We start from the raw sequence: 26,070 nt of genomic DNA, 5'->3' as shown, positions 1-26,070 counted from the left end.
CTGTAAGTGTTTACAATGTACAAATTAAATAACTTATATTTTTGTGATTGTCTTTTTTATTTTAGATATAAGGCGAATTGATGAAAGTGCTTTTATAACAAAAAATTAACATTTTTTTGTTTAAAAAAAATACTTGTTTTCTGTAAATTATATCTTTATCACAAATTATTTTTATATATAATTATCTCAAAGATATTTAATTGAATATCTTTAATTTGCTACGTATAAATAAATTCATATTTATATATTTAAATATCACATTAGACAAATATCAATCATCGAACATTTAATTTATTATAGTTAAACATGGCCAGATATCGTCATACCTAAACAGTTTTCGATCATACACAACCTCAGTTCGACTTATATCTGGACAGATATGGTCAGATGTAATGTATTTTGGATCGCATTCAAGTATAGATATGGTTTTATATCTAAACAGATACAGTCAGATCCGAACTGTTTCAATAAAATTCAATCACAGATATGGTCCGATCTGAGCAGATATGATCTGATTTGAGCAGATATGGTCCGATCTGATTGTGAGTCGTCGAAGACCAGATTATTCCCCATATATAGTTATATATAGCTATATATGAGTATATGTGACCAGATCTGCGCAGACATGAGAAGTCACATCTGAGCATATCTGACCAGATAAAATTTGATCTGCTGAGATATAATTTGATCCGGTCAGATCTAATCCTTTTTTCCCGGGTAACTTAACCCATACTTATTTCTCTGAATTAAAATTAAAATTGAATTTGGATTGGATTAGTTCTCTTTCGGGATGGAGGAGGTGTAGAGGGAAGAGCTCTGCCCCTTCCCCGTTCATGCGTTTCTTTTTCAATGTTAAGAGTAAAGGTGGGTATACACTTAGCGAACGAACGCCGAACGAACAGCGAATCGTGCACATGTATACCATGTGTGCTTAGCACGAATGGGATACAAATGCACGATTCGCTGTTCGTTCGGCGTTCGTTCGCTAAGTGTATACCCACCTTAACGCGACAGTTCACGCAGTTATCACTCACTTCTATAGTCAACAGTCAAATGAGTGGACAACAAACGAATTAAGTGTTCTTATTATTCGTTTGGAGTGTATGTTATACATTTTACGATATAGAGCAAATATATTGTAGTTTTTCCCTACAAAAACCTTAACACCCCTCCTCCTTAAAAACTTGTGTATATGTCATTTTATAGCTTGTTTTGTTGATTATTACAGAAAAAACCGCGGTTCTTGGTGCGGTTACAATTTATTGCTTTTTGCTTCCTTACAGAGGAGCTTTGTTTTTGTGATAAATTTTTTTTCAATTTTCTATGTAATATGTTTAAAATGTTCTAAAACGTCAAAAAATCACATTTTTTAATGTCCCGTATGTGTGTATGTATGTATGTATGTACGGATTCTCCGTTTCAAACTCTATAACTCAAGAACTGCTTGATCTACAGCACTGCATTTTGGCACACAAGTAAAGTAGTAGGTACAACACTTTTATTTACTGTCATTTTTATAAAAATTTATAGTGTTTTAGATTTTAAGGCAGTTTTAATTTTTCCAAAAAATGTGTCTGTGGAAATTCTAACCCGCAAATTTTGAGATATCAAGATGATTTTTTTTAAATAAATAGAGTATTATTGAAGAACGGTTAATTTTGATAATGAGAGAATTGGTAAAAGAGTTTATTTTTTATAAAATTTTGAATTTAAGTTTTTTTAAATGTAAATTTTCGAATTTTTGATAAATATTTTGTAATATCCTAGGTGGGGTTTACCAACTGACATATATATTAATCTAAATATATTAAACAATAATATTTTGAGGAAATGTCAAATTTTCATTCAAATTAAGTTTCTTTATTTATTGTCTATTTTCTGTGAAAGTGTGTTAAATGAAAATAAAAAAGTGTGCAAATTAAAAACTTGCACACTTCATTTTTTTCGCTCATAAAGTTTTTTTTATGAGGAAACCAATCTATTACATACTAATATATTTGCTAATTCCTCATAGAGGAAACTTTATGAGCGAAAAAATGAGGACGCAATGTGTAAGTTTCTAATTTGCACCCTTTTTTATTTTATAATTTATACACATATATGTTGATTTTAATAATTTTGATATACGTTTAAAAGAATAAAGAATTAAGGCTCCTGGATGGTCACCGCGGCCATATTGGATTCTTACTATCGAGGCGAGAAAAACACCCAATTTTGTTGTGCATGCCATTTTCAAATAAAAAGACATTTCAATAAAACATCACTATAACATCACTATAAATCGTTTCAGAACACTTTCGAAATTGGCCGAAAACTACCCTTTTCCCTCGACAATAAACAAACAACCATAAAACAAAGCCTAAACATACGGGATAAACAGCCGTTTAACGACTATCGAAAGGAGGTGAAAACGTTTCTTCCGCATGCAAATCTTACTTTTCGGCCAATTTTACGACTGTCACGAATACGTTAAACGTTAGAGCACAAGCACAGAGCAAATAATAAAGAAATAGCACGCACAACAAAATAGGTTGTCAACATGTCACAAACAGAATTCTCCATTGGAGAGAGTGAGAGGAGAGAGTTCTTATTTCTGCCGCGACGGTACGTCGCCACCGTCAACGCAGAGTTCTCGGCTGACTCTCCAGGAGCCTTAAGGACGTTCTCGTGATTTTCACATTTCTACAGATTTCCTTAAAACTTGGTGCACTTTCAGCTTGATGGCAGCACTATCCATAACATGTTTAATTTTTAGAAGTTCCAGCCTCACCGAATTAGAGATATAGAGCTTCAAAGTTTTATTATTTAACACGTAACCCCTATACTGAGGCTTCACAAAAGTAACGTTTTCATTGATTGTAGACGGAATTTTCTACAGATTTCGTCAAAAAACTAGTATGTGGCGCACATTAATATTACAAATATTGTAAAAAAGATCAAGGAAGCCTAGCCTCACCGTTACTGAGTAATTTTAATCCAAAGTCTGCAATTTCTCGTTCGCATATGACGCGAGTCAACACGACGGCGGCGGCAACAGCAACACTGCGCATGCTCTCTCTGACGTAAGCTAGTGTCGCGTATACAGATAGAGCGTCGCCTGCGTCGCTATGTGTGTGCGCGCGCGCGCGCGTACAACCATAGCAAAAAGTTCCCCTCTGCAGAGAGGCACTGCGTACAGCAGTTTCTCTCGCCCGGCGCGCGGAACTTTTGGGAGGGATTATACCAAGAGAACGTCCTTAAGCACGTTATACTCGAAATGTTATTTGCAGTATCGTATTGTATACCTGTGATAATTAATATTGACCAATAAAATATATAATAAATTATATCAACAGGTAAACTTAATACATTTTATCTGATATAAATAATATAAAATTATATATATAAGCAAAGATTTTACTATAACTCATAGCAACATTTAGTTTTGCAACATTATAATTATAGTATTCTTTAACTTAATATACTGTTAAGATTATAGTCGGAAAGCTCATATTCGAGAAGATGTAAAATCTATAATGCTTCATCATACTGACTTTACGTACTAATTGAACGTGAATTCTCCTGCTTCCACGTCCGTCTCAGTTTTATTATCTCCTGTTGCTAAATGGTCGATTCGTACGCGGCAGGGGTCGAAAACGGTAAGCGTAAAATTCCGCTTATCTCTGTCATCTACTTAATCGTTAAAGATGAAATAAAATTATCTCATTTAAAAATAACTAAAATATATATTTTTAATAGGTTTTATTTTAACAAAAAAAGTCGAGAAATTATATGTCTTCTTTTTACGCCATATGCTATAAAATAGCATGCAAATAGCTATATAGCTGTAAAATATAGCTATACGTCATTTTAATTGTAAATTTATACTCAAAAATTACATAGATCATATAACCGAATAACTGATTATATCGAGGAAACCAATTAATAGGTGATGAAACTGTAGATTTGCTTTAGATAATATGCCGCATGTTGCGACGTATTTGTTCGATACGCTCGGAAAGACAGTAAACCTGCAAAGAATACAAAGGTGGCATTTTTTTTTATTCAAATAAAGGAAAGACCGTGGGGGTAACCCATGTGGCCATAATAGAGACACCGAAACTATATATAGTTGTATCACATCCAAAGTAAGACTTATGACTGGATTAACATGAACGCCTCAATAAAAGCGTCCCAAACAGAAGTTAAACTGCGCACTACTGCGCAGTATAGACTCGTTCACTCGTAATTCCTCACACTCTAGACTGTGTACGTGTATGGGTGTATGTATAATTGTTCGTGTATGTCCGCGGTGTTTTGAACTCGGTAATGCCGTGGGTGCGTTAGGCCCAAGGAACTGCGCGGATCACTTCCCCCTGCGGCCACAAAGGTGGCATCTATGACTCTAAGGTTTTCGCGAAGTGACGCGGGCCATACGCGTTTCTATCGGAGTCGCGCATCGTGGAGAGAAGTCGATCCGTTCTGCGAATCCCGCGTGAGCGGACGGTCGCGAGAAAACGATCGACGAACGTCATGTACATTGAACGGTTAGAAAAGAGAGGAGGGATGGAGCAGAGGAAGGGGAGGAAAAGTGAGAGAGAGGAAGAAAAGAGAAAGAGAGAATGAGGCAGTGAGAAGTAGGAGAGGGAAAGGGAGAGAGGGGGGATGAGAGGAAAGGTGGATGGGTAGGGGGAGAAAGGGGAAGAGGAGGGAGGAGAGGGAGACAGAGACAGAGAGTCGAACAAAACAGAGAGCAACATCGAGTCTCACAGTGGGAAAACTATCTCGTGTTGCACCCATGACACTGTCGCGGTATAGCACGTGTAACGCGCGATATTGCGATACCATACGCGGCATACGCGTACTAACCCTAACCTAACATAACAGCTTTGTCCATAACACAGATTGTATTCGTACCCGTGTACTCCAGGTGTACAGCCTAATCTTAAGATTCACGTTCGCGCCAGCGCTCACGCAGCGGAAGAGTTTCTCTAGCCCCCGCCACGAGCGTAACCGCCGTATAGCCGCCGACGTACAGCCGCCGTTGCACGCTCGCGCGCGCGGTCGCCGGCGGTCGCCCTCTCTCGTTACAAACCGCACTATCTCGACGTCTTGCATGGCACCTGCCGACCTCAACCAGTGACGATCATAGTCGCGTTGTCCACGTGCTACGCTGACGGTCCATTTTCAGCCGCGCGCAATCGGCAGTGGTCAAGAGTTGAACCGTTTCCGGTGCTTCCGATCGCAATTCGATTTATGCCACTTTCATTTGTTTTAAATAAAATCATTAACGTTCGCCGTTCGATTCCAGCAGAAAAATAGCGGATACTCGTTGATTACGCAGCGAGACATTTTAATATCTTGATAATCGAAAATAATTTTAAATTGAATCGTGAGTTCCCGCCTAAAATCAAAGTTGGCAGAAGATCAACGGGAATCGTGAGTCATCGCGTTACACATCGTACGTTGCACGCGTTGCGATTGAAACGTCCGAACTCTGAAGCGTGCCAATACCGATCAAGTGTAATACGACGAGACTATATCACGTTAATAATAATCACGCGTCACATTTGTGCGTAAGACGAATCGTACGATGAGCGACGGTATAGTTGGTGCAATTGCGATCAGTTTGTTCGGTACTAGTTATTAAACTGTGTTTGTGCGTGATAGATCGCTTTTCATTTACAAGGGCTCGTTCTAGGCGGCGAGAAGAAGTGTCGGGTCAGTATGGATGCCGGTTATTCCGTTCTCAGTAGTGATCTCGAAGCCTGCAGAATGTTTGATCAGTATTCCTACAAGGTGAGTTGAATACTGTCCTAAGTATAAGACTGATCAAGAAACGCAGTATGGTCTCGCATCAAGTATATATATACAATACATATATATATCTTGCTTGAAAAATGTCACTACGTATTTTTTACGCAAGTGACATAGACTTTTCTAAATCTTATTTATATAAACGATTATTTATATTCTCTTAAACAAGGCCATTTTCCCACAAAAGATAGGAATACAAAAAACGTATTCAGACTTCTCTAAATAAATCAACTTTTTAACAAAATCAACGATGAAAGATATAACTTGAAAAATAATAGAAAACTCGAAAAATTCTATCCAATTTATGAAACAGTTACAAATTATTGTCATTAAGCTGTACTTCAATTCAGAGAGCTAGATACTGTCACTGTTATATATGTATATTGTTAAACGATTTCTATTTTACAATAAGAGATATTTCAAAGGAAAACGTTCTCATTTTTCATAATTTCTGATATCATTAAACAATTGCAACGGCTTAATTGTTTACGTACTAACTGTTCGTCAGTTCTGTGTTGGCAGCTAATGATATCACCTGCGATGTCATATGATCTAATATAATATCTCCGGCATAATTCAGATTGTGGTAAAAAATAGTTTATACAAGTGCATTATTATAATTATACATTTTTTATTTAAAAATATAAACAGTTAAATGACTGTACTCAAAGCAACTAATAAGAAAGTGGAAATTATATTGAAATTAATTAAATACATTAAAATAAATTTAAATTATTAAATCATAAGATTTTTTATGTATACATGTAAATGCGATGTATTAAAAGAATAATTTTTGGCAATAATTCCGACAATTTATACGCAAGGTCAGAGCGCTGTAAAAATCAAGTTGCGACTCTTTGTAATGTTAAATGACATTTTTTCTCCAAATATGAATCGATTAAAAAAATTGAGAAAAATGCACAATGCACATTATTATTCGCAAGTATATATTTGTCTATTTTTACAATGTTTTTTATTCAAGATATTTTTATTTTAGTATTTTAGATTTAATTTTGAAGTACTGATAGTAGTTTGTTATTTAGGTATTTTAAAATAAATTTTTTTTTAAGATTATTATTAACGTGTCTGAGAAATACAGAAAACTTGCCTGAACAAATACTTATGAATGTTAGTGTACATATAAATTCTAATTGAGACTCATGATAGTTACAAGCATGCAATAATTATTAATATTTATTGATCTTCAATACTCCAGTATTATTCAATGGCGGTATGTCCAATCCGATTTTTGTCCTCGTTTATCCAAACACTATGAAGGGTTTTCTCTCTTCCTTTTCTACCCCACATCTCGTCTCTCTCGATTCTATTGCTCCTCACTACACCGTCGCCGTTGGTACTACTACTATTACCATACAACGTCCTTATTTCCCGGTTCAATCTGATTTGAAACGTTCGTCTAAATTAAATCTCTTCCATATAATACCGTTGTGTCTGGCATCGCGCGATCAATGTTTCCGATTGTGCGTATCTATTCGTCAGATCTCCCGCTATGAAGTAATAAAACAAAGTAATAAAACGGCGAATATTAAGTAATGCAATAGATGTTTCATTTGTGCTCAGTTGCCTAATTTAAAAAATTCAATAAAATTGTTTTTAACTTTTTATATCATTAATCACGATATCAGATCAATTTCAAAAAATATTGAATGAGAGTTCAATCAGTCTTAGATTCTTAATTTATTTTAAAAATTGAAATTAAAAAATATTTTCCATTCTGTAATATTTCCTAACTTGTATTTTATACACACACACACACATATATATATATATATATATATATATATATATATATATATATATATATATCTGAAATCTTATGGCGTTAGTGATTAAATCGGTAGGCCATCGTGTCCATCGAGTTAGTGCAATTTCCCCCTTTCGATGCGATCCTTTTAAGAAAGATCGGACAAGCTCGTTCCGAAAATCTACTTTGAAAAGCACTCGGAGCGACTCTTTGAGAAGCAGAATTTTTCCCTGGGTAATATCGCCCGTAGGTAGGTATACCTAATGCATTTCTACAGGTTTATATACTCTTCCTCCATCTTCGAGCAAGCCTTTTCCTCCCCTGCCTCAGCACCATTGCGGGAGTAACAACCCGCCACCCACTCTCTCCCCTTTCTCCTTGTCTCCTTTTTCATTTCCCCCTCGATCCTCCGCTTCCCCTCTTTTTCCGTACGTACCCCCCCACACTCTCGTTCCTCTCCTATCCTTCCATTCGTTTATTTCTACTCTTTTCCTCCGCCCGTTTCAACTTTTCATTTGGTTCTCTCCTCCTCCGTTGAAACAAAATGAAAGGCGAGCCCGGTTGGTATCCATAAAAGAATGAATAAACGTAGATTGAAAGGGCATAAAAAAGCATGTACGCGTACATACACACAACACGAGACTGAGGCGAGCACATACGAGTAAACGTGCGCGCGGACAAGTCAAGAGTGGGTGTATTTGTGCATTTGTATATCTATGTATTGAAGAGAAGAAATTAAAATCCGCAATCGCGGTAGTACGAAGTAAATTTATTTCAGCAAACACAAATAATTAAATTTTTCTGCTTTACTTATGGACGATTAACGAGTATGAAATTTCGTTTTCTTTGCCTCATCGAAATAATATCCTCGCATAAGTAATTATACATGATTGCTGCAAATTTTTAAACAAATCTAGTTGATAAGTGATGAAAAGTATATGTGAATCTAATGGGATTCACCTTTCGTCTTTATACTGATTGTGAAATCTCATAATGCTATCGCGTGAATATAGTATTAGTAATAATAATAAACATGTAGCACAAATACTCGTTACTGAGAATGCAAATCGCAATATTTATTTGTACTGCATTTGCAATATAAAAATGCATTGTTGCGATTGTACATACCTTTCTTAAAATACGTTTTGCGAAGCCATTGTTTCAGACAAAACAGGATTTTGCAAGCATATGCATCATTTTTATCATAATACCGCCTTTTAATTGCATAGCATTTTATGATTATAAGTTGAAAAAAATAATTTTGCATGAAGTTAGTATAATAATCCACCGTTATAGTAATTTACTAATTTATATAGCAATTTTGTGCAAAGTATGAAGTACGATATTAATAATATAACTAATAAGTTATTAGACAATGTTATTAATTTTTGTTATTAAATTATAACGCTATTTATATTTAGTCTTATTAACCTTTTTATTTCCATTAACAATGTAAATATAATAGTGTAAATAACTTTGTTAGTAACCCAGACAACACGCGTGTTTCAAATCAAAACATATAATGTTTTAAAAACGTGGTTATTTACATTATTGAAAAGTGCATACGAAATGACTTATACAAAAATATTTTGAAGGGAGCCTCTTGTACCTATAGACTATTTTTTTATGTAGTTGAAAATGATATTAGGAATAAATAAAAAAGTAAGTAATAACAAATTAAGGAGGTTGAAGCAGTTTGGTCAACTCTAGATTTTAGTTTGTAAAAAATATATATGATAGTATAGGATCTACCGCTGAGAATTATTTCAGATTTATTGACCATCCAGAAGCTGAGATATTAATTTCCAAAAATGCGTCGTTTTACATGGGGTTATATGGAGAAAGCGTTGACGGCGATGATTGATCCCAATTTTCTTTAATATCTAGGCTGCGGTCTACTTGACGCTACAAATGGTTCGAAGCATTCCTCTTCTCTTTTCTTTCAATGAAGAAAGAAAGAGAAGAAGAACGCTTCGAAGCATTTGTAGCGTCAAATGGGCCGCAGCCCTTGTCTATTATAAACGCTCAAAAAACGTGCCTACGCGTACAGTAAATTAATGCGAACATTTAGAACGCAAGAAAACACGTATTCACCATCTAATAACAAATATATTACAAGTTAAAGCGATCGAAATTAGACTGAAATAGCAGTTGATATTAGTTCGCGATGAGTAGGTAGATGTGGCAACGCAGCGTCGCCCGCGTTTTGGCTATACCCGAATCCTGTCGGTATGTGCACATTTTTGTGGTTCTCTTCCGTGTTATGTCCACGATTTTTTGATTCTCTTTGGAAATAAAACCAAAAAATCATGAATCTAACGGAAGAAAACTAAAAAATTGTAAACATAACATAAAAAAAAACCCAAAAATCGTTGACATTACGACAAAATAGTAGACACAGCACGGAAGAGAACCAAAAACGTGCACATATCGACAGGATTTGGGTATAGCCAAATCGCGGGCACCTAATCTTATCCAGAATGACAGAAAATTCACCGGCATGTTTACGTTTAGCAACTGCCGTTACGTGGCTCAACACGGAGGCGAGTACTGCTACCAACCCCATAAAAGTGAAACGTTGCCAAGTTTCAATCGTATTTAATATAATCGACGGAAAGTTATTAAAAAATCGATAGCTTATTATATAATTGTCAAGGGAGCTACCAGTAAGAATCATTATTTCATTCTATCAACGGCAAAACATATATTCATGCCATTTTTATATTGAAATAATTAGCAATACCACAAGTTTTCAAGTTGGCATTGGCAAAAAAGTGTTTCGTTTTTAGCTAATTAAAATATAAAGATGCATAATATGATACTTTTACTATACGTTTTACGCAATAGCAGCGTATGGATAATAAAATGATACTTAATACAGATTTTTTAATGACCTAATAAAAAACTTTTTTCTAAACCGCCAATTGACTCAACTGGATCGCTTCAACTTCTTTAATAATCAAACCTCCCAAGAACTCTCATTTCTCAGTACATGTATATTTTTTTCATTTATTATACTATAATAAATATTTACGCATATTACAATTAATATGATTTATGAAATACACGATTACTAATTACTACAATTGCATATTTCAATATGTTGCACTTTAATTTGATTTTCAAAGTCATGCATAATATCATAATTATACAGGGTTAGTTATTTTAATTTACGCACTCTCAAAACTTTTTTTATTTTTGATTGTAGAAAAAAATGCTTCAAACAAAAATTGTTTAGTTTGAAGGGAGACGCGTGTTTCTTACGTAAATCATGTCATTTTCAAGAAATTTTAAAGGAAATTTTTTGAAACTTGATTTTTTCCTTGAAATAAAAATTGTAGATCTCGTCGAAACGTTTTCAAAATACTATAATAAGTAAAGCTCTTTTTTGTTAAAGATTTTTTGAGATATTTTAAGTTTTGTCATATTTTTACTATAAAATATGAAATATCTCGCAATATGAAATAATCGCAAAGTATTCACTTTGCGATTATTTTACATTGACACTTTTGTATATAGAATAATGAAAGGAAATAAATATACAATAAAATTAATTTTTACATTTGCAATTTTGCACAATTGAATGCATTTACAAAATGCAATCAAATTTTTTAAAATAATTTGTTCTGGTCTTTTTTTTAAACAATCTATTTCTTTCATTATTCTATATATAAAAGTACCAAGGTACAAATTCATCGAAAAGTGAATTAATATTTTACGAGAACACGAGATATATTTCATATTTTATATTAAAAATATTATGACAAAATTTTTAAAATATTTCAGAAAATCCTTAACAAAAGAGAACTTTATTATAGTGTTTTGAAAACGTCTCGATAAGATCTACAACTTTTATCTAAGGAAAAAATCAAGTTCCATTTAAGATATTAGTCGCCTTTAAAATTTCTTGAAAACGACATTTATGACATGATTCACGTAAGAATCGTATGTCCCCCTTCAAACCAAACAACTTTTGTCTGAAGCATTTTTTTCTACAATCAAAAATAAAAAAGTTTTTAAAGTGGGCAAATTAAAATGACTCATAAATAAATAAAAAGTAACTACTCTCGTATAAATTAAAAATTAAATAGAAAAAACAAGGCCAATAAACGAGCATTAAAAGATGTTTAAGAACATATAATCAATAGGTATTATGTATATAGGTATATACATTGGACGGAACGTTTCGACTTCATTGAGTCTTCTTCAGCCGTGGTAATTAATTAACATATAGAATTCGTCGTGTTACAATAACATTATAAAATACTTAAGCCTATCGAGCCACATCACCATTCGATTGTCTAACGAATACATACTGTGAGTCTATGTCGATACATCTACGAAGTCAAAGTCAGAGATGAAATATAGTCAGCGAAAATTACGTAATTGATTCTTCGTTCGGAGGCGAGAATAAATCGGGTCTGGTCCATGTCCATAACTGTTCTCAGAATGTGTGGTCAGAATATAAAAAGGTTTTATCTGTAAAGATCGTGTATAACTGAGATGATTGTCGCAAGTATAAAACCGTTGAAACTTACATGTATTCGTCAGGACGTAAAATGTGCTATGTAGTACTCTTTCTCGTTTCGCGGATGTCAGATGACTGTGCGGATTGTCGGGACGAGCAGAGTTATAAACAGACAACAATGTAACCGAACATTCTTTAAAACTTGTGATTGGCTAACTCGTCAAGTATACTGAAATATGAGTCGTCAAGAAATTTTGTGTCCGTATTCGAGTTGATCCCATTTTTTTGTTCTTTAATATGTAGCATCTCAGAAATGAGTCTCTTATGAAAATTAGGTTCGGAATCGAGTATCGATGTATTATCCCAATCGAAAGTGTGATTGAATTTTGTGGTATGTTCGGAAATCACAGAATGTCTCGACGGGTCCGCCCTGATGTTACTCTTATGTTCATTTAATCTGGTTTTTAATTGTCGCTTTGTTTGTCCTACGTACGAAGCACTGCAATCTTTACACGAAATTTTATATATTACATTATTATTCGAAGTTCCAGGATTTTTATCTTTCTGTGCTTTTACGAATCTACCAAGATTATTGAGAACTCTGTATCCTATCATAATGCTCCTCGCTGTTGAGTAAATGAGCCGCTTTGTTCGATATGTTTTTTATAAACGGAATGACTATAAATTTTTTGTTCTGTGTTGTGTCGTCACTATGTTTATTAGATCGCTCATTTTCATTTGTGTATTTTAGTTTATTGTTGATTAAGTACTTTAGTCTCAGATTTACTTTCCTGAAGATTAATTCAAGAGGATACCCGTTATTTAATAAAATGTCGATAATTAACTCCAAATTTTTAGTGTGCTACATGGGGTGGGACAGCAGGGTAGCTCTGTCGACCAAACTGAATATTGTGCCTATCTTGTGACAATCTGGATGACTCGAGTAATAAGAAAGGTATCTGCCAGAAAACGTTTTCTTATGATACCAATCTATGTGTAAGGTGTTATCAATAATATGCAGAGATAGGTCTAAAAAGTTTAAGCTGCGATCCACCTTACATTCCACAGTAAATCTCAATCTCTCGTGGTAATTGTTGAAAATGTCTACGATCTCTTGTATTTTATCGTAGGGTGCTGCCATTATTATGTCATCAACATAGCGGCGATAAAAAGTCAATACTAATCCGGTTAATCTCAGTGATGTTTCCTCTAGATCTTGCATCACGACGTCAGCAACTATCGGGGATAGTGCCACCCATTAATGCGCCGTAGGTTTGTCTGTATATCACGTTGTTAAAAGTGAAATATGTAGATGTCAATACAAACTCAAGAGCTAATAGAAATTCTTTTTTCGGTATTTTTGTTTTTTCGCTTATGTATCCCCAACGGTTGCCGAGCCCCCTGATTACATCAAGATCCAAAGGAATGTTGGTGAACAGTGACGTTACGTCTAGTGAGATTAAAACATCCAAACTGGAGATTTTTTTGTTAAAGAGTTCTCTGTATAGATGGTATAGATCGAAACTATTATTTACGTGACCAACCGCATGGGGAATGCTTTTCGCAATTATATCGTGCAGATATCTTGCGAAGACATATAAAGCCGTGTTTACTGAAGAGACTATGATTCTAAAGGGGTGATTTTCTTTATGAATCTTTGGGAGACCATAGGCTTTTTGGTAGGAGAGAATCGCTAGATCGGAGTCTGAATAAATCTTGTTTAGAAATGTAGTCCTTCTGATGCCACAATTTCAACAGGTTATTTAATTTATTTTCATATTGTTTGGACGGGTTTTTTGTGACCATCTTGTATGTACTAGTATCGTTTAGTATATTTTCCATTTTTTGTATATAGATGTTTTTTATTTAGGGCTACTGTGACGTTTCCTTTGTCACTCCTGGTGAAAATAATGTCGTTATTTTCAGTACAAAACCGCTGGGTCATTATAATGTTATTGTAACATGACGAATTCTATATGTTAATTAATTACCACGGCTGAAGAAGACTCAGTGAAGTCAAAACGTTCCGTCCAATGTATATATACCTATTGATTATATGTTTTTAAACATCTTTTAATGCTCGTTTATTGGCCTTGTTTTTTCTATTTAATTTTTAAAATGACTCACCCTGTATATAATGCAATTATATTACAAACGAAAAATTTTTTTACATAAAAGAATTATGAAGATTATTAACATGTACAACATGTCCGTTTTTTTTTTACTTTTGTTATGAGAAAGTGTTCTCTTGAAATAAGTAGTCTTATTATCCATAAATTTTTGCAAACAATTTAAATTGTGAAATTGCGTGCCTAAGTAGTTTTATTTATGTGAATCAAAGGTGGGACATTCGCGCGTGCGAGGCGGCGCCGAGTAAATTATGAAAGAGGATTTGTTTGAACCGAGGTATGGCAAGTTCGAAAACTTTGTCGCATTAAAGTTTCACCGACTGGTTTTGGCAGGTGGAGGAGGAAATGCAAGGAGAGCTCGGATCTGGAATCGCGACCAAGGAAGCAGGAAACGCGCTTGCAATATATTCCTTCCGGTTTGTGCTATACATACAGAATGCTATTCGATCGAAATTGATTTGTATACCCAGAAAGCTCCATAATTCCCATTATGGCTTTGTGTATCTAACATAGTCAAGATATGTATCTGTGAAAGAAAAATAACATATTCGATGATTATAGCAAAAGAAAAAATATTCAAATTATAAAGTTTTTTTGAAAAAGTTTGTTTGTGAAGCCCTCTCCTTCAAATGCCATACACGCATCATTCGAGACACATTTGTCAAAAACTAATTCCCTGCTAATACGCATAATAAAACATTAAAATGCGTAGCCAATACATCGCATCAACTACGTTATTTTCAGGCGCGTGATTACGCGCGAGGCAATAAGTATAATTATCTACTTTATTATTATTTACTCTAATAATTATATACTCTATTATCTCTTACCAAGTCATTTAGTGTTTTGCTGTTTATCAATAATTAAATTCCTTTCGCGAAATTTTCCTGCTGTATACATATACGTTAACTGTATGCTCTCAATTTTAATTATAATTTTATTTCCGAAGTAAATGCGGCATATTAAGGAAATGACAGTACATGTTATTTTCTCAACTTACATTAACACGACTGATATCATTCGATTAAATCATCAAATAATTTCATAGCACTATCTTTTTCGAAAAAGCAAAAAAGCTGCTCAGTTATATCGATTTTTTATTTGATAATTCTAAAAATGATTATAAGAAAACATACAACTTGGAATCGATTTATATTATGATACAAGTATATTTATCAAAGTTGCACCATTACAAAATTTTACCTGAATTTTACAACAAATTCAATGTAAAAGAACAGATTCTTTCAGTAATTTTTATATCAATAAATTCTTTCGTTTTTTCAAAGAAAATGAATTTATTGAACCACAGGTTTGTCACATTCGTGATGCTATATTTGATTAACCAATTTAGTAAAATTTAATGGAAGAATCTAATTTAGATTTGCTTGTGGCTTTTCTTATAATATTTTTAATTAATCGGATTTGATTTTTGGAGCATATTGCGAAAGATGACATTATGATCATCTAGCGTGATTTATATAGGTACATATATCACTTGTGAAAGAATATTGAAAGGCGATCAAACCAATCTTATTAATATCTTTAAACGGTAACGAATCGATCGCAGCAAACAAGCGTGTTCAAAAACACAATATAAGTATTAATAATCGAAAATTATAATAATTTAATTTAATAATACGAGGCATGCCGGCTCGAGTAGGGGAAACCGGGGCGAAGTTGTCACTATTTTTTCGGTGCCAATTTTTAACAACAAAACTAATGATTTTAGTAAAATATGGTATACCGTTGTAAAGAGTGAACCCTTAGCTACAAAATTTATACGGACATTTTTGGTCTACGTCGATTTGTGCAACTGGTATAGAGTGAAAACGACAAAGGTGCAAAAATTGAAATGTCAAAATTGCCGGGGCGGAGTTGTTACTTCAGGACTTAATTTTAAATGAAAATTTATAATTCCGATCATGAAAAATGATAGGATACATTTTATTAATTATTTTTTAATAGAAAAATGGAAACATTAATTAAAAACACGATGGCGGAAAATAATTACAAGAAAAGCGCACACACTTATGTGCCCTACACTCGCACGAAATGCACTGTTTCTCGTCAGCTCTATTCTGTCATCTCTGAGCACACGCAGCACATATTATCCAAGTTCTTGGCTTTGATTTTCGCCGGAAGCCTCCATGATATGGCTTGGTGACGACTTCGCCCCAGGCACAAGTTTCAAGTTTGGTCGCTCATAAAATATTAGAAATCAATAAAAATAAAAAAACTTTATTGGATACGTGTTCAGCATGCATTACTCTTTAGAATCACTTACATTGAGATCCGGAGATACAATAATATTTAAGATAATACAAAAAATTTTACTTTTGACCTCCGAAAACACGTTTGCCTCGATTAAGAATCACAACATAGCACATAACCTCACTAAACTCCGTTGGTCACGTGGGCACCATAAGCCGCGTTTACAGTATTAATGGCGAGTTCACACAACATACAGATTTCGAGATAATTGCAATGACGACTCCGCCCCGGTAACGACTTCGCCTCGGTCTCCCCTACCTACTATGAGTTTATTCTACAATTTTGTAGAATAAAGTACTTCGAAAAGTAATTATTTTATTTTATGATATCGTATTAAAATACAAATTTAAAAGGTTGCTTTCATAGATACAATGCAGCAATTTGAAAAATTTTAACGATTTGTTGTCTACGCTACATCATATCACGCTCCACAATCTCTTCTGTTTGTGCCTTACGAATTATTTCTTTTCCTGACATCGCCTATTGTATCAAAATATCGAAATATTGAAAGATTTTTTAATACTTGAAAAATACACATCTTTACATTTTACTTTGAAAAATATTTTGTATATTTATAGCATCGCAGTGTGTGTGTAGTGTTGGGTAAGCCTTGTATTGCTGGAGAAGATATGTGTCGCGAATGATATGATTTTGCTTTGCGGAGGCCTGCTTATATTAGATCCTAACTGAAATTTACTTGCGAGTTAGTCTTACCATTATGCGCTGCCTAGCGGCGTCGTTGCGAACTAGCACGGAAAGATGTACTACCATGCATTTTTCTTAATCAATAATATTTCATAATACTTCAAAAATATTTGAAAAAAGATAAAACCAATAAGAAATAAAAATATTTTTTTAAATATTTTGAAACAAGATTATGATACAATAAATATGTAGATTTGAATTAATATTTCAAAAATATATTTCAAATATTTAAGAAAATTTTGCCTGGGTGATAAAAAAGAACATTTTAAAAATATTTTTAAAAGATTCTTAAAAATGTTACTAAAAGGTTTTTAAACCATTTTAAAATATTCCTAAAACCATTTTAAAATGTTTCTCGCAATATTTTTCTAGAAATATTTAAAAATATTTTTTGAAAACATTTTGTGCTGTATGGGATGTGTGCGCCTTCGTGCATAAGTTATTTCTTACTCTAATATGTATATTAAAAATGTGCAAATGTAACATTCAATATTTTGTTGTAAAAAGATGAAACTTTTATGTAACGTAAAATACTTGTGTAATAAAAAATGATAAAAATTTCTCCATTTTTTTTTTAAACTTACTTTTTAGATCAAATATTTGAAATAAATAGGTCTTACTTTTGTTCCTAATGATCGTGCGAATATAGGAAAATAGAACTAAAAAGACTAGATGATAATCCAATTTATTTAAAATTTTTATTTAAAAGAGTTTTAATTTTGTCTAATAAATTTCAACAAAATAAATAATTTAAAAAATTTCAGAAAATTCTCTTGTTCTCGAAAACTTAAATTTTTTTCTAAAGATTAAAATAGACACCCTATATGTACGCAAATCCCAAAACTACAATTGTTCGATAGGTACAGTTATTGGGCATCTTGCTTGATAGAACACGATTGAATTATTTTTCTATTATCAGAGTTGCGATAACTTGATAATTAATTTTTCAAGTGCAAGACGGTTCTATTACTGCCCGATAAGCTTGTAATCTCATGCCTCTATATAATTTCCGTGCTGCAAATAAAATAAAGCATTACGTGAAAACATAAAAAGAATAAAAGGTATAGCATAGGGAATAGTAGACTGCAATTAAAGCAGAGTTTGATTTTAAACAATTGTTCTTGATGTATTTCGTAGATATTTCATTTCCATTGCATTTTGCGAAATATGCAATACGAAAAGAATTACCTATATAAAATACTGGCAAAAGCGCGCTTGTGTATGTGATAATTACATTATTTATGTATAACACGCGAGATTTTTTATGCGACGTTCTTGTGCTCGCTTATCAAGAGATACGCGGTAGTTTTAAATTCTTGCGCCAAGTTCACACGCAGTGAAGTCGTGTAGAACGATGGCGAGACGTACCGTGGATATAGATATAGATTATATGCGAAGTCTCGAAATGAACCTGGATCATATTTCTGTACCTCATTAACGGCTGGACGATTGAGTTTTAACTGTACTCAATTGATAACTGGAATTTAATTTATATAATAAAAAAGTTTAGTCTTTTCTTTCCGTGAAAATGGAGATGTAACCATACAAACTTCAAATTGTAAATTTTTAAGAAAAGTCCTCATCATCATCGACCGCGTGACTTTCCAACCTCTCTCTCTGTCTCTGTCTCTGTCTGTCTGTCTGTCTCTCTCTCCCCCCTTTCCCTCCCCCTCCCCATCTTCCACCCGTCTCTCTCTCCCTTCCTCCCCTTCCTTTCCTCCCTCCCTTCCAACTTTTATTTTTGAGAAATAAAAATTTAAAATAAAATGAGTACTGTTTTAATATCTATTTTATAATCTGTGTAATTCTTTTTATAAATTTTTATAAATAGTCTCATAACCACGTCTATTAACCTTGCACAGCCGTTTCAGCACAATTGAATGCGACTTATATATAAATTAAGTGCTATTTTTTTTTGCTAATAAATTGCTCTATTCTCGATTTTTTGCTCCAGCCGATTTGCTAATGGCACAATAGCTGTGCTAGCTTGAAACTAAAGTTAGCACAGCCATAAAGAAAAAAAGCTAGAAAGTGAAAAACAAAGACGTAGTGCTCATTAATTGTTTTATTCACAATTTTGTTATTTTAGCCGTTAAAAACAACGCTAAAAACAGTAGGTATTTATGTTTCGTTAAAAACTGGCTTATTGAGACTTAGGTATATTAAGCTATCTAAGCCAAATTATCAGAATACAATAAATTATATATAGAACTAGCTGGTTACCCGGACTTCGTCCCCGGGAGTCGTTTTTCTTCCAATAACTTCATTTGTGTTTCAATATCCTTAATAAAAGAAATTCCTTTATCAGGCAATGGCTTATCAAGCAATTGCAAAAAATCCTTTATATTTATTTCCAAAGAATCCTTTATATCCTCGAAAAATTAATTAAATTTTTGAACCGGTTTTAAAAAAAAATTAATTATTATTGAAAAATAATACACATCGTGACAATTAAATCCATCCTCAAAAAATCAATAAAATTTTTAAACCGGTTTTAACTAAATCGATAAATAGGTAGATTAATGTAAAAGCATTCCCCGGAAAATTCTACCCTTGTTTCATATATAATTCTTTAAGATTCGGTCAATTATTTCCCAAAAAATTAAAAAAATTAGAAAAATTAGTTTCAGAAAATCAGTAACAAAAAACTGTAGACATGATGGCACTCCCCGGAAAATTCTATCCCTATTTCATATGTACAACTTTAAAATTTGCAATTAATATCACTGACTCACATTTTAAAACTGATTATATTTGCAATTTCAATACTGCTTGCGTTATGTTCGTTTGACTTGAAGTTTCACCTTTGTAACAAACTTAAACGCAACGAAATTTACGCGAGACAAAACGTCAATTCATAACGGTATTTACTGAATACTATTTCTCTTATTTGAATTTAATTTCAATCTCAAATCGAACTTTCGCAACAGGCATTACAAAAAATATTGTAAGTATGTGCGGTATTTGCGGAAGACAACGTTTTATATACAATTCTTTAAGATTCGGTCAATTATTTCCCGAAAAATTGAAAAAATTTCGGATACCGTTTCCCAAAAAGATCGGTAATGAAAAACTGTACACTATATAAAGGTGCCTTTTCATGCTGACGCTCGACGCTCGATTTGGGCGTCAAACTTGATCACGTGATAGGTCACGTGACAGTCTTTTTAATTTCAGCGTCAAATGGCAAAAGCTCAACTGTGTTCAGCTTTGACGCTTGACGCTCGTTTCAGTCAATTGCTTGTTTCGACGCTCGCATATTTGATGCTATTTCACCTTCTTACCGATGAAGTTGGTCACGTGACCAGTTTTGACGCCCTAAATCAAGCGTCGAGCGTCAGCATGAAAAGGCCCCTTAACACTCCCCGAAAAATTCTACCCCTATTTTATATTTTCATACATACAGACGTCGGGTACTTCCAATAATAAAACATTTTTTTGAACAGAAATCGGTAACAAAAAGTTATACACTTTATAGCACTCCCCGGAAAATTCTACCCCTGTTTCATATACAATTTTTTGAGATTCGGTAAATTAATTCCTGAAAAATTGGAAAAATTTCGGTACCGGTTTCCAAAAAAATCGGTAACAAAAAATTATACACTTTATATCACGCCCCGGAAAATTCCACCCCTGTTTATATATAGATTTTTTGAAATTTAGTCAATTATTTATCCCGAAAAATTGGATACCGTTTCCCAAAAAGATCGGTAACGATCCGAAAGGCTATACATTCTATAACACTCTCCGCGGAAAATTCTACCCCTATTTTATATACTTTTGGTAAAAATTTGGTCGAATAGTTTAAAAGTGTATAAAGAACAAACATACACATACAGACATTCTATTTTAAATATATAGCAATAAAATAAGCAAATATTGAATTATTTGCTTTTAAAATATCTTGAATTTTTTGCTCGCGATAAAGTTTAAAAAATTTATATTTTATTTATTATATAAGTCTGATGTTTTTTTAAAATATTTGTTTTTTATTTTTTTTATATCTCTATTAGTTGCAATAATTGTATGTTAATATTTCAACTAAATACGTTATATTTATGTACATAATTTATTTATTTATTTATTTATTTTTTGTTAGCAAAACAATATTTTTGAAAGTAAAAATTAGCAAAAAAATAGCAAATTATTTAAGTAATTTTAATTTTTTGCTTTGTATATTCCTGTATATAGAGTAGAGTGGGGCAAAAATACGCACTTACATTTTGATCCCATATATATACCTACCGTTGAGATATAGCTAGAATCTTGAAATTTGAACTGTAAAATCTTTAAACATTCTCTTTCAAAGTTCACTAGGGTTTATGTCTATATTTTGAATACATTCCATGTAGTAAACTTTTCTTGAACTGATTACAAAAGTGCGCAATGCAGGTATATTTGTTTTCGTGTAAGTTAGATTGGCAACATTAAGTTAATTCGCCGTAAGAGTGGCGCCGTATGACAGTCGATTCAACTGAACAGCGTTGAAATTATTAGTATTTTCGATTTGTCGACTCGACCCGACTCAGGTCAGATCGAAAGTTCAGTTTGAAACTCGATGACAAACTATCATGACAGAAAATGTTTCTTAACTTCCATCACATATTCTTAGCATTATGGCGGCATATTATCATATTTTATTATCATTTTTCCGAATTTTTAATTTGACTCGAATCGGGTCGAGTGAGTCAAGTCAACAAATCGAAAACGTTATATGAGGTAAGTTTTATTCTTTAATTTTTTGATGTAACATTTTGATTTCTTCCAAACTGTATTTCATAAGTAGAAATAAACTTAAGTAAATTGACAAGACATTTTGATTATCGTTTCTGGCGTGTGTCATGCTATATTAGACATTTCAAATTGTTAGATCTAGTAACGCTTACCGCGGTAATTAAAAAGTGTCTCATGCCTCTTAGAAAAAGACGAAAAATGAGTTAGCTTAAGGTTAAAAGTTAACCGACGTTTGTGAAACTGGGCTTTAGAGTTAATTTCGGATATCAAGTGCGAACTTTTGCCCCACATAATATGCGCATTTTTGCCCCACGAAACACTTTTTAAATTACCGGTAAGCGTTACTGGTCTACGGACAACAATTTGAAATATTTAATAGCATAACACATGCCAGAAACGAGTTAATCAAAATGTCTTGTTGATAATTTACTTAAGTTTATTTCTACTTATGAAATACAGTTTGGAAAAAATCAAAATATTACATCAGAAAAATAAAAAATGAAACTTACCTCATAGTTTCAATGCTGTTCAATTAAATCGGCTGTCATTACATATGGCGCCACTCAGTCATGACATCTTATAAATTAACTTAGTGTTACCGACCTAACTTACACGAAAACAAATATACCTGCACTGCGTACTTTTACCCACCGCGCACTTTTACCCCACTCTATTCTACTATTTTTAATTATACTATTTAACTATACCTTGATAAAATATATGTTTTTTAAACTTCTTTCGCGCGAGCAAAAAAGTTGGAACCGGGATATCTTGAGAGCAAATAATTCGAAGAACACTTGTTCGTAAAATTTACTCAAAAAAATAATATAGGCAATCAAGATCCAGTCCTGACTGATTACGGTGTTTCTCTTGTTACACTGAGAGAAAAGTATTTGGTATTTGCGACTATAATTGCATAGTAAAATAATTATGGGTGAGATATTGTTTTAGTTATTATTGCTATAATATTAGTAAAAATAATCTTATATGTACCTATAGATTTTTCAATTATGGTCATTTTCAACATATTTATAGTACGACTTACTATACATAAATCACAGGTAATAGTGTATAAAACCATATTATGGTTGAATGAATGCATGTTAAAGCTATGACAACAATAATGTAGTATATGAGTCAGCTATAATTTGCATTGTTAAAATAACTATAAAAATGTAGTTGGCATAAAAAATAACTAAAAATTATAGTAAAATTGTAGTAACTGCAACTATTTGTCAGTGTAATTTGATTGTATCATGTACGGTCGTATTTTCACTTATTTATTGCGTAAAGTTAATATACAAGATTTTAATAAAATGATGTTATATTAATAATAACTCTTTGTTAAAAATTTTTTATTACCCTTTATATTTTTATTTTGTACATGTTATTATAGTTACTTTTCCTGACTTTTTTTTCTCTTCAACCGTTTTTATGTTTATAAACTATGTTTATTAACGTAAAAAAAGAAAATTATTTTAATTTGCATTGACCTTTTTTATTTATACTCACATTGATTTAAATTAAAGAGCTTAAATTTTACTGTTATCTTGTGTTTATAAAGTTTTTTGTGTTTACAAATCTCAATGATATATTAGTTACCACAAGAAAAGAAGACAGTGATATTAAAATGAAAATTTTTTTTATTATTTACTGATATTTCAGGAGGTGATATAACAACTGATATACATTACGTTTATATACACTGTTCTAACAACATACATGTACAAGAGAGAGATGTAACAAGTAAACATGATATAAATTCTCAACCAACCTGTATCAAACTATCAATAATATGATTTTTTGACTGTAAGCGAAAACGTATCTTTCATTTGCATTGTATTGAAATTACAACGTTAGTGCAAACTAACCATCCAACCAATGCTTTTCCGGGATAACAGCGGTCACGGTTTTTGAACGGTTATCAGAGGTGATCAACAAGTGATTCTCTCTCATGATTTTGTCAGTGGCCACCGATGGCGTGCGGTTGACCGCGAAAACTGCCTTTTCGGTCTTGCCTATATTACAGCAAATTCTATTGTAATCTCGCCTGACTATACTAACTGACTCAAATATCATGGAATAACTGGAAGCTTTACGCTTCTCGTACTCGTCCGTTTGCAATATATATAAAATCGCACGCAGAATATAATAGATGATTGAATTGTAACTTTTTTGTACATTATAGTTAAAAATAGTTACTGAATACATTAAAAACTGTATTATACCAACAAAATATTATCATAATGAGAATTTAATGCTTTTATGTGAAACTAGCATGCCCCGCGGCTTTGCTCGCGACCTCATATGCATGGCTTTCATACGCGTAGTTTTTGCTATTTTTTAATTTTCAATATTACAAACTTATATTTCGAAAATAAAGCATTTTTGCATATAATATGCCGTACCTCAATTTGTGTCAATACCGGGCATTAGGATTTCCCGAGCATCAATTATTTCCCAAAAAATTAAAAAAATTTGGAATACCAGTTCCCAAAAAAATCGGTAACGAAGAATTATACACTTTGCAGCACTCACCGAAAAATTCTACCCCTGTTTCATATACAATTCTTTGAGATTCGGTTAATATTTCCCGAAAAATTAAAATCGTTTTCCAGAAAATCGGTAACGAAAAACTATACACCCTATAGCACTCCCCGGGAAATTCTACCCCTATTTCATATACGTTTGGTAAAAATTCAGACCATTGGTTTCCGAGATCATAGCGGACAAGAAAAAGGTTACAAACTCTGTCTCTTTATAATAATAGTATAGATAATAGATTACAGATTATATAAATCGTATTTTATGCTCGATATAATGCATATAACACACAGTTTGTTCGAACATGATCTTACATTTTATTGTATTGTCAATTTTGGAGTAGTATATATGTGCGTTAAAAATATGTCACATTGTCTCTCGATTATTACGGCACATTAACACCATACCCTCTTCTCATCTGTGAGGTTCTCTAACTAAGAAACGATCAAAGTGGCGAGCCCAGCCAACAGCCGGTTGTTAAGTCTGCTTCCCAGCTGCTGTCCAACCGCTAACCTCTTTCCAGTTCATTTAAAATCCTCTTTGCCTTGACTATCTGCTTCGTTCCATCCTTATTTAAGTAATATCGTCTTTTCTTCTCCCGACCAGTTGGATGCCGGAAATCACATTATCGAAATCGCGTTTAAACATCAATCGTTAACCAACTGAAAGATTAGAGATGCTATCAGAAATGATCAAACATACATTATCTTTTAAGAACAGTATTTAAAAAATCGATCAAAAATGAATAATTTTTTACATATAAGTATCAAAAGACACGTTTCGTGATAAGTATATACAAAGATCTTATGCAACCTTGTGCAAGAGACGTACGCTACAGAACGCATCCTTCATCGGAGTGACAGGTGCATAATTTAGCAATAATTACTTATATTTTCTTAACTGAAATCATTTGATCAAAATGTATGCAATTGTATATAGGAATAACAGGCTAACAATTATAGGAATATTTTTGGGTGCATTTATATGGTAACAACAATTAATGTATTTGCCACAGAAATGATTAATATTTGTATTTATTTTTCTATTCAATCTATATCATTTAAATATATCGTCATTATTTTCTCGAGATAGCATAGGATGTCAAATACGACTTTAACGGCCACCAACATCGCTGCAGCCGATGCTGACGAAGTGCGAATGAGATATAAGAACGCGATAGTGAGCAAGCGAAAGAAAGAGTGAACGGCGTATAAGTGATGCCACAGGCTAGAGGTTTGTATGAGCGTCACGTGCGCTGCAAGGAGAAATGAGAACGCGGTAGTGTGCGAACGAAAAAGAAAAATGTACCGTGCACTATATACATTTGTACGTATATAGCTATTTGTATAATAAATACAAGCAAAATTAGCGATTTATTGTTCGCAAATTTGCTAACGTGTTTGGCACATAAAGATTACATACTGGCGATTTATCTAAAATCACTAGATAAATAAATTAACAATTATTAAAAATATTTTTTTCTAAGAGATCTTTGTTCCTTTTAGGCAGAAAGTTTTTTCGATGCTTTGCAATAGGCATGAGACCATTTTAATAATATTTAAAAAATAAAAGTAATAAAAAAAATATTTTACAAGAATATAATTTGTGACTTATTTGATTGTTACCTAAATTACATTAAAAAACGCGATTAAAGTGAT

At 32.8% G+C, this 26,070-nt stretch overlaps 1 protein-coding gene and 1 long non-coding RNA gene across 7 annotated transcripts in view; one reads left to right on the top strand and one right to left on the bottom strand.

The window, feature by feature from the left end:
* Positions 1 to 3,589: 3,589 nt before the first annotated feature.
* The window catches only part of LOC143904540 (TOX high mobility group box family member 4-B), a 162,189-nt gene continuing 139,708 nt past the window's right edge, over positions 3,590 to 26,070 (top strand). For 2 of the 6 annotated variants that reach the window (XM_077419311.1, XM_077419308.1), the window contains exons 1-2: positions 5,253 to 5,615; positions 5,669 to 5,778. In XM_077419311.1, coding sequence (XP_077275437.1) covers positions 5,573 to 5,615; positions 5,669 to 5,778 — 153 coding nt within the window. In that variant the 5' untranslated portion in view covers positions 5,253 to 5,572. Of the gene's footprint in view, positions 3,639 to 5,252; positions 5,779 to 26,070 lie in introns of those variants that run through there. The other 4 variants (XM_077419315.1, XM_077419313.1, XM_077419310.1 and 1 more) reach the window with 3 other exon arrangements.
* LOC143904548 (uncharacterized) lies at positions 6,225 to 13,905 on the bottom strand. Its single transcript, XR_013258958.1, has 3 exons — positions 12,100 to 13,905; positions 11,878 to 12,040; positions 6,225 to 7,304 (listed from the first exon to the last, which is right to left on the bottom strand). It is a non-coding gene; the product is annotated as an uncharacterized LOC143904548 (long non-coding RNA).

This window comes from Temnothorax americanus, unplaced genomic scaffold (genome assembly GCF_048541705.1).
Source record: "Temnothorax americanus isolate GAGA-0224 unplaced genomic scaffold, ASM4854170v1 Scaffold53, whole genome shotgun sequence".
Classification (NCBI taxonomy): domain Eukaryota; kingdom Metazoa; phylum Arthropoda; class Insecta; order Hymenoptera; family Formicidae; genus Temnothorax; species Temnothorax americanus.
Note: the sequence above shows the minus strand (reverse complement) of the source record. Positions and strands in the feature narration are given on the sequence as shown.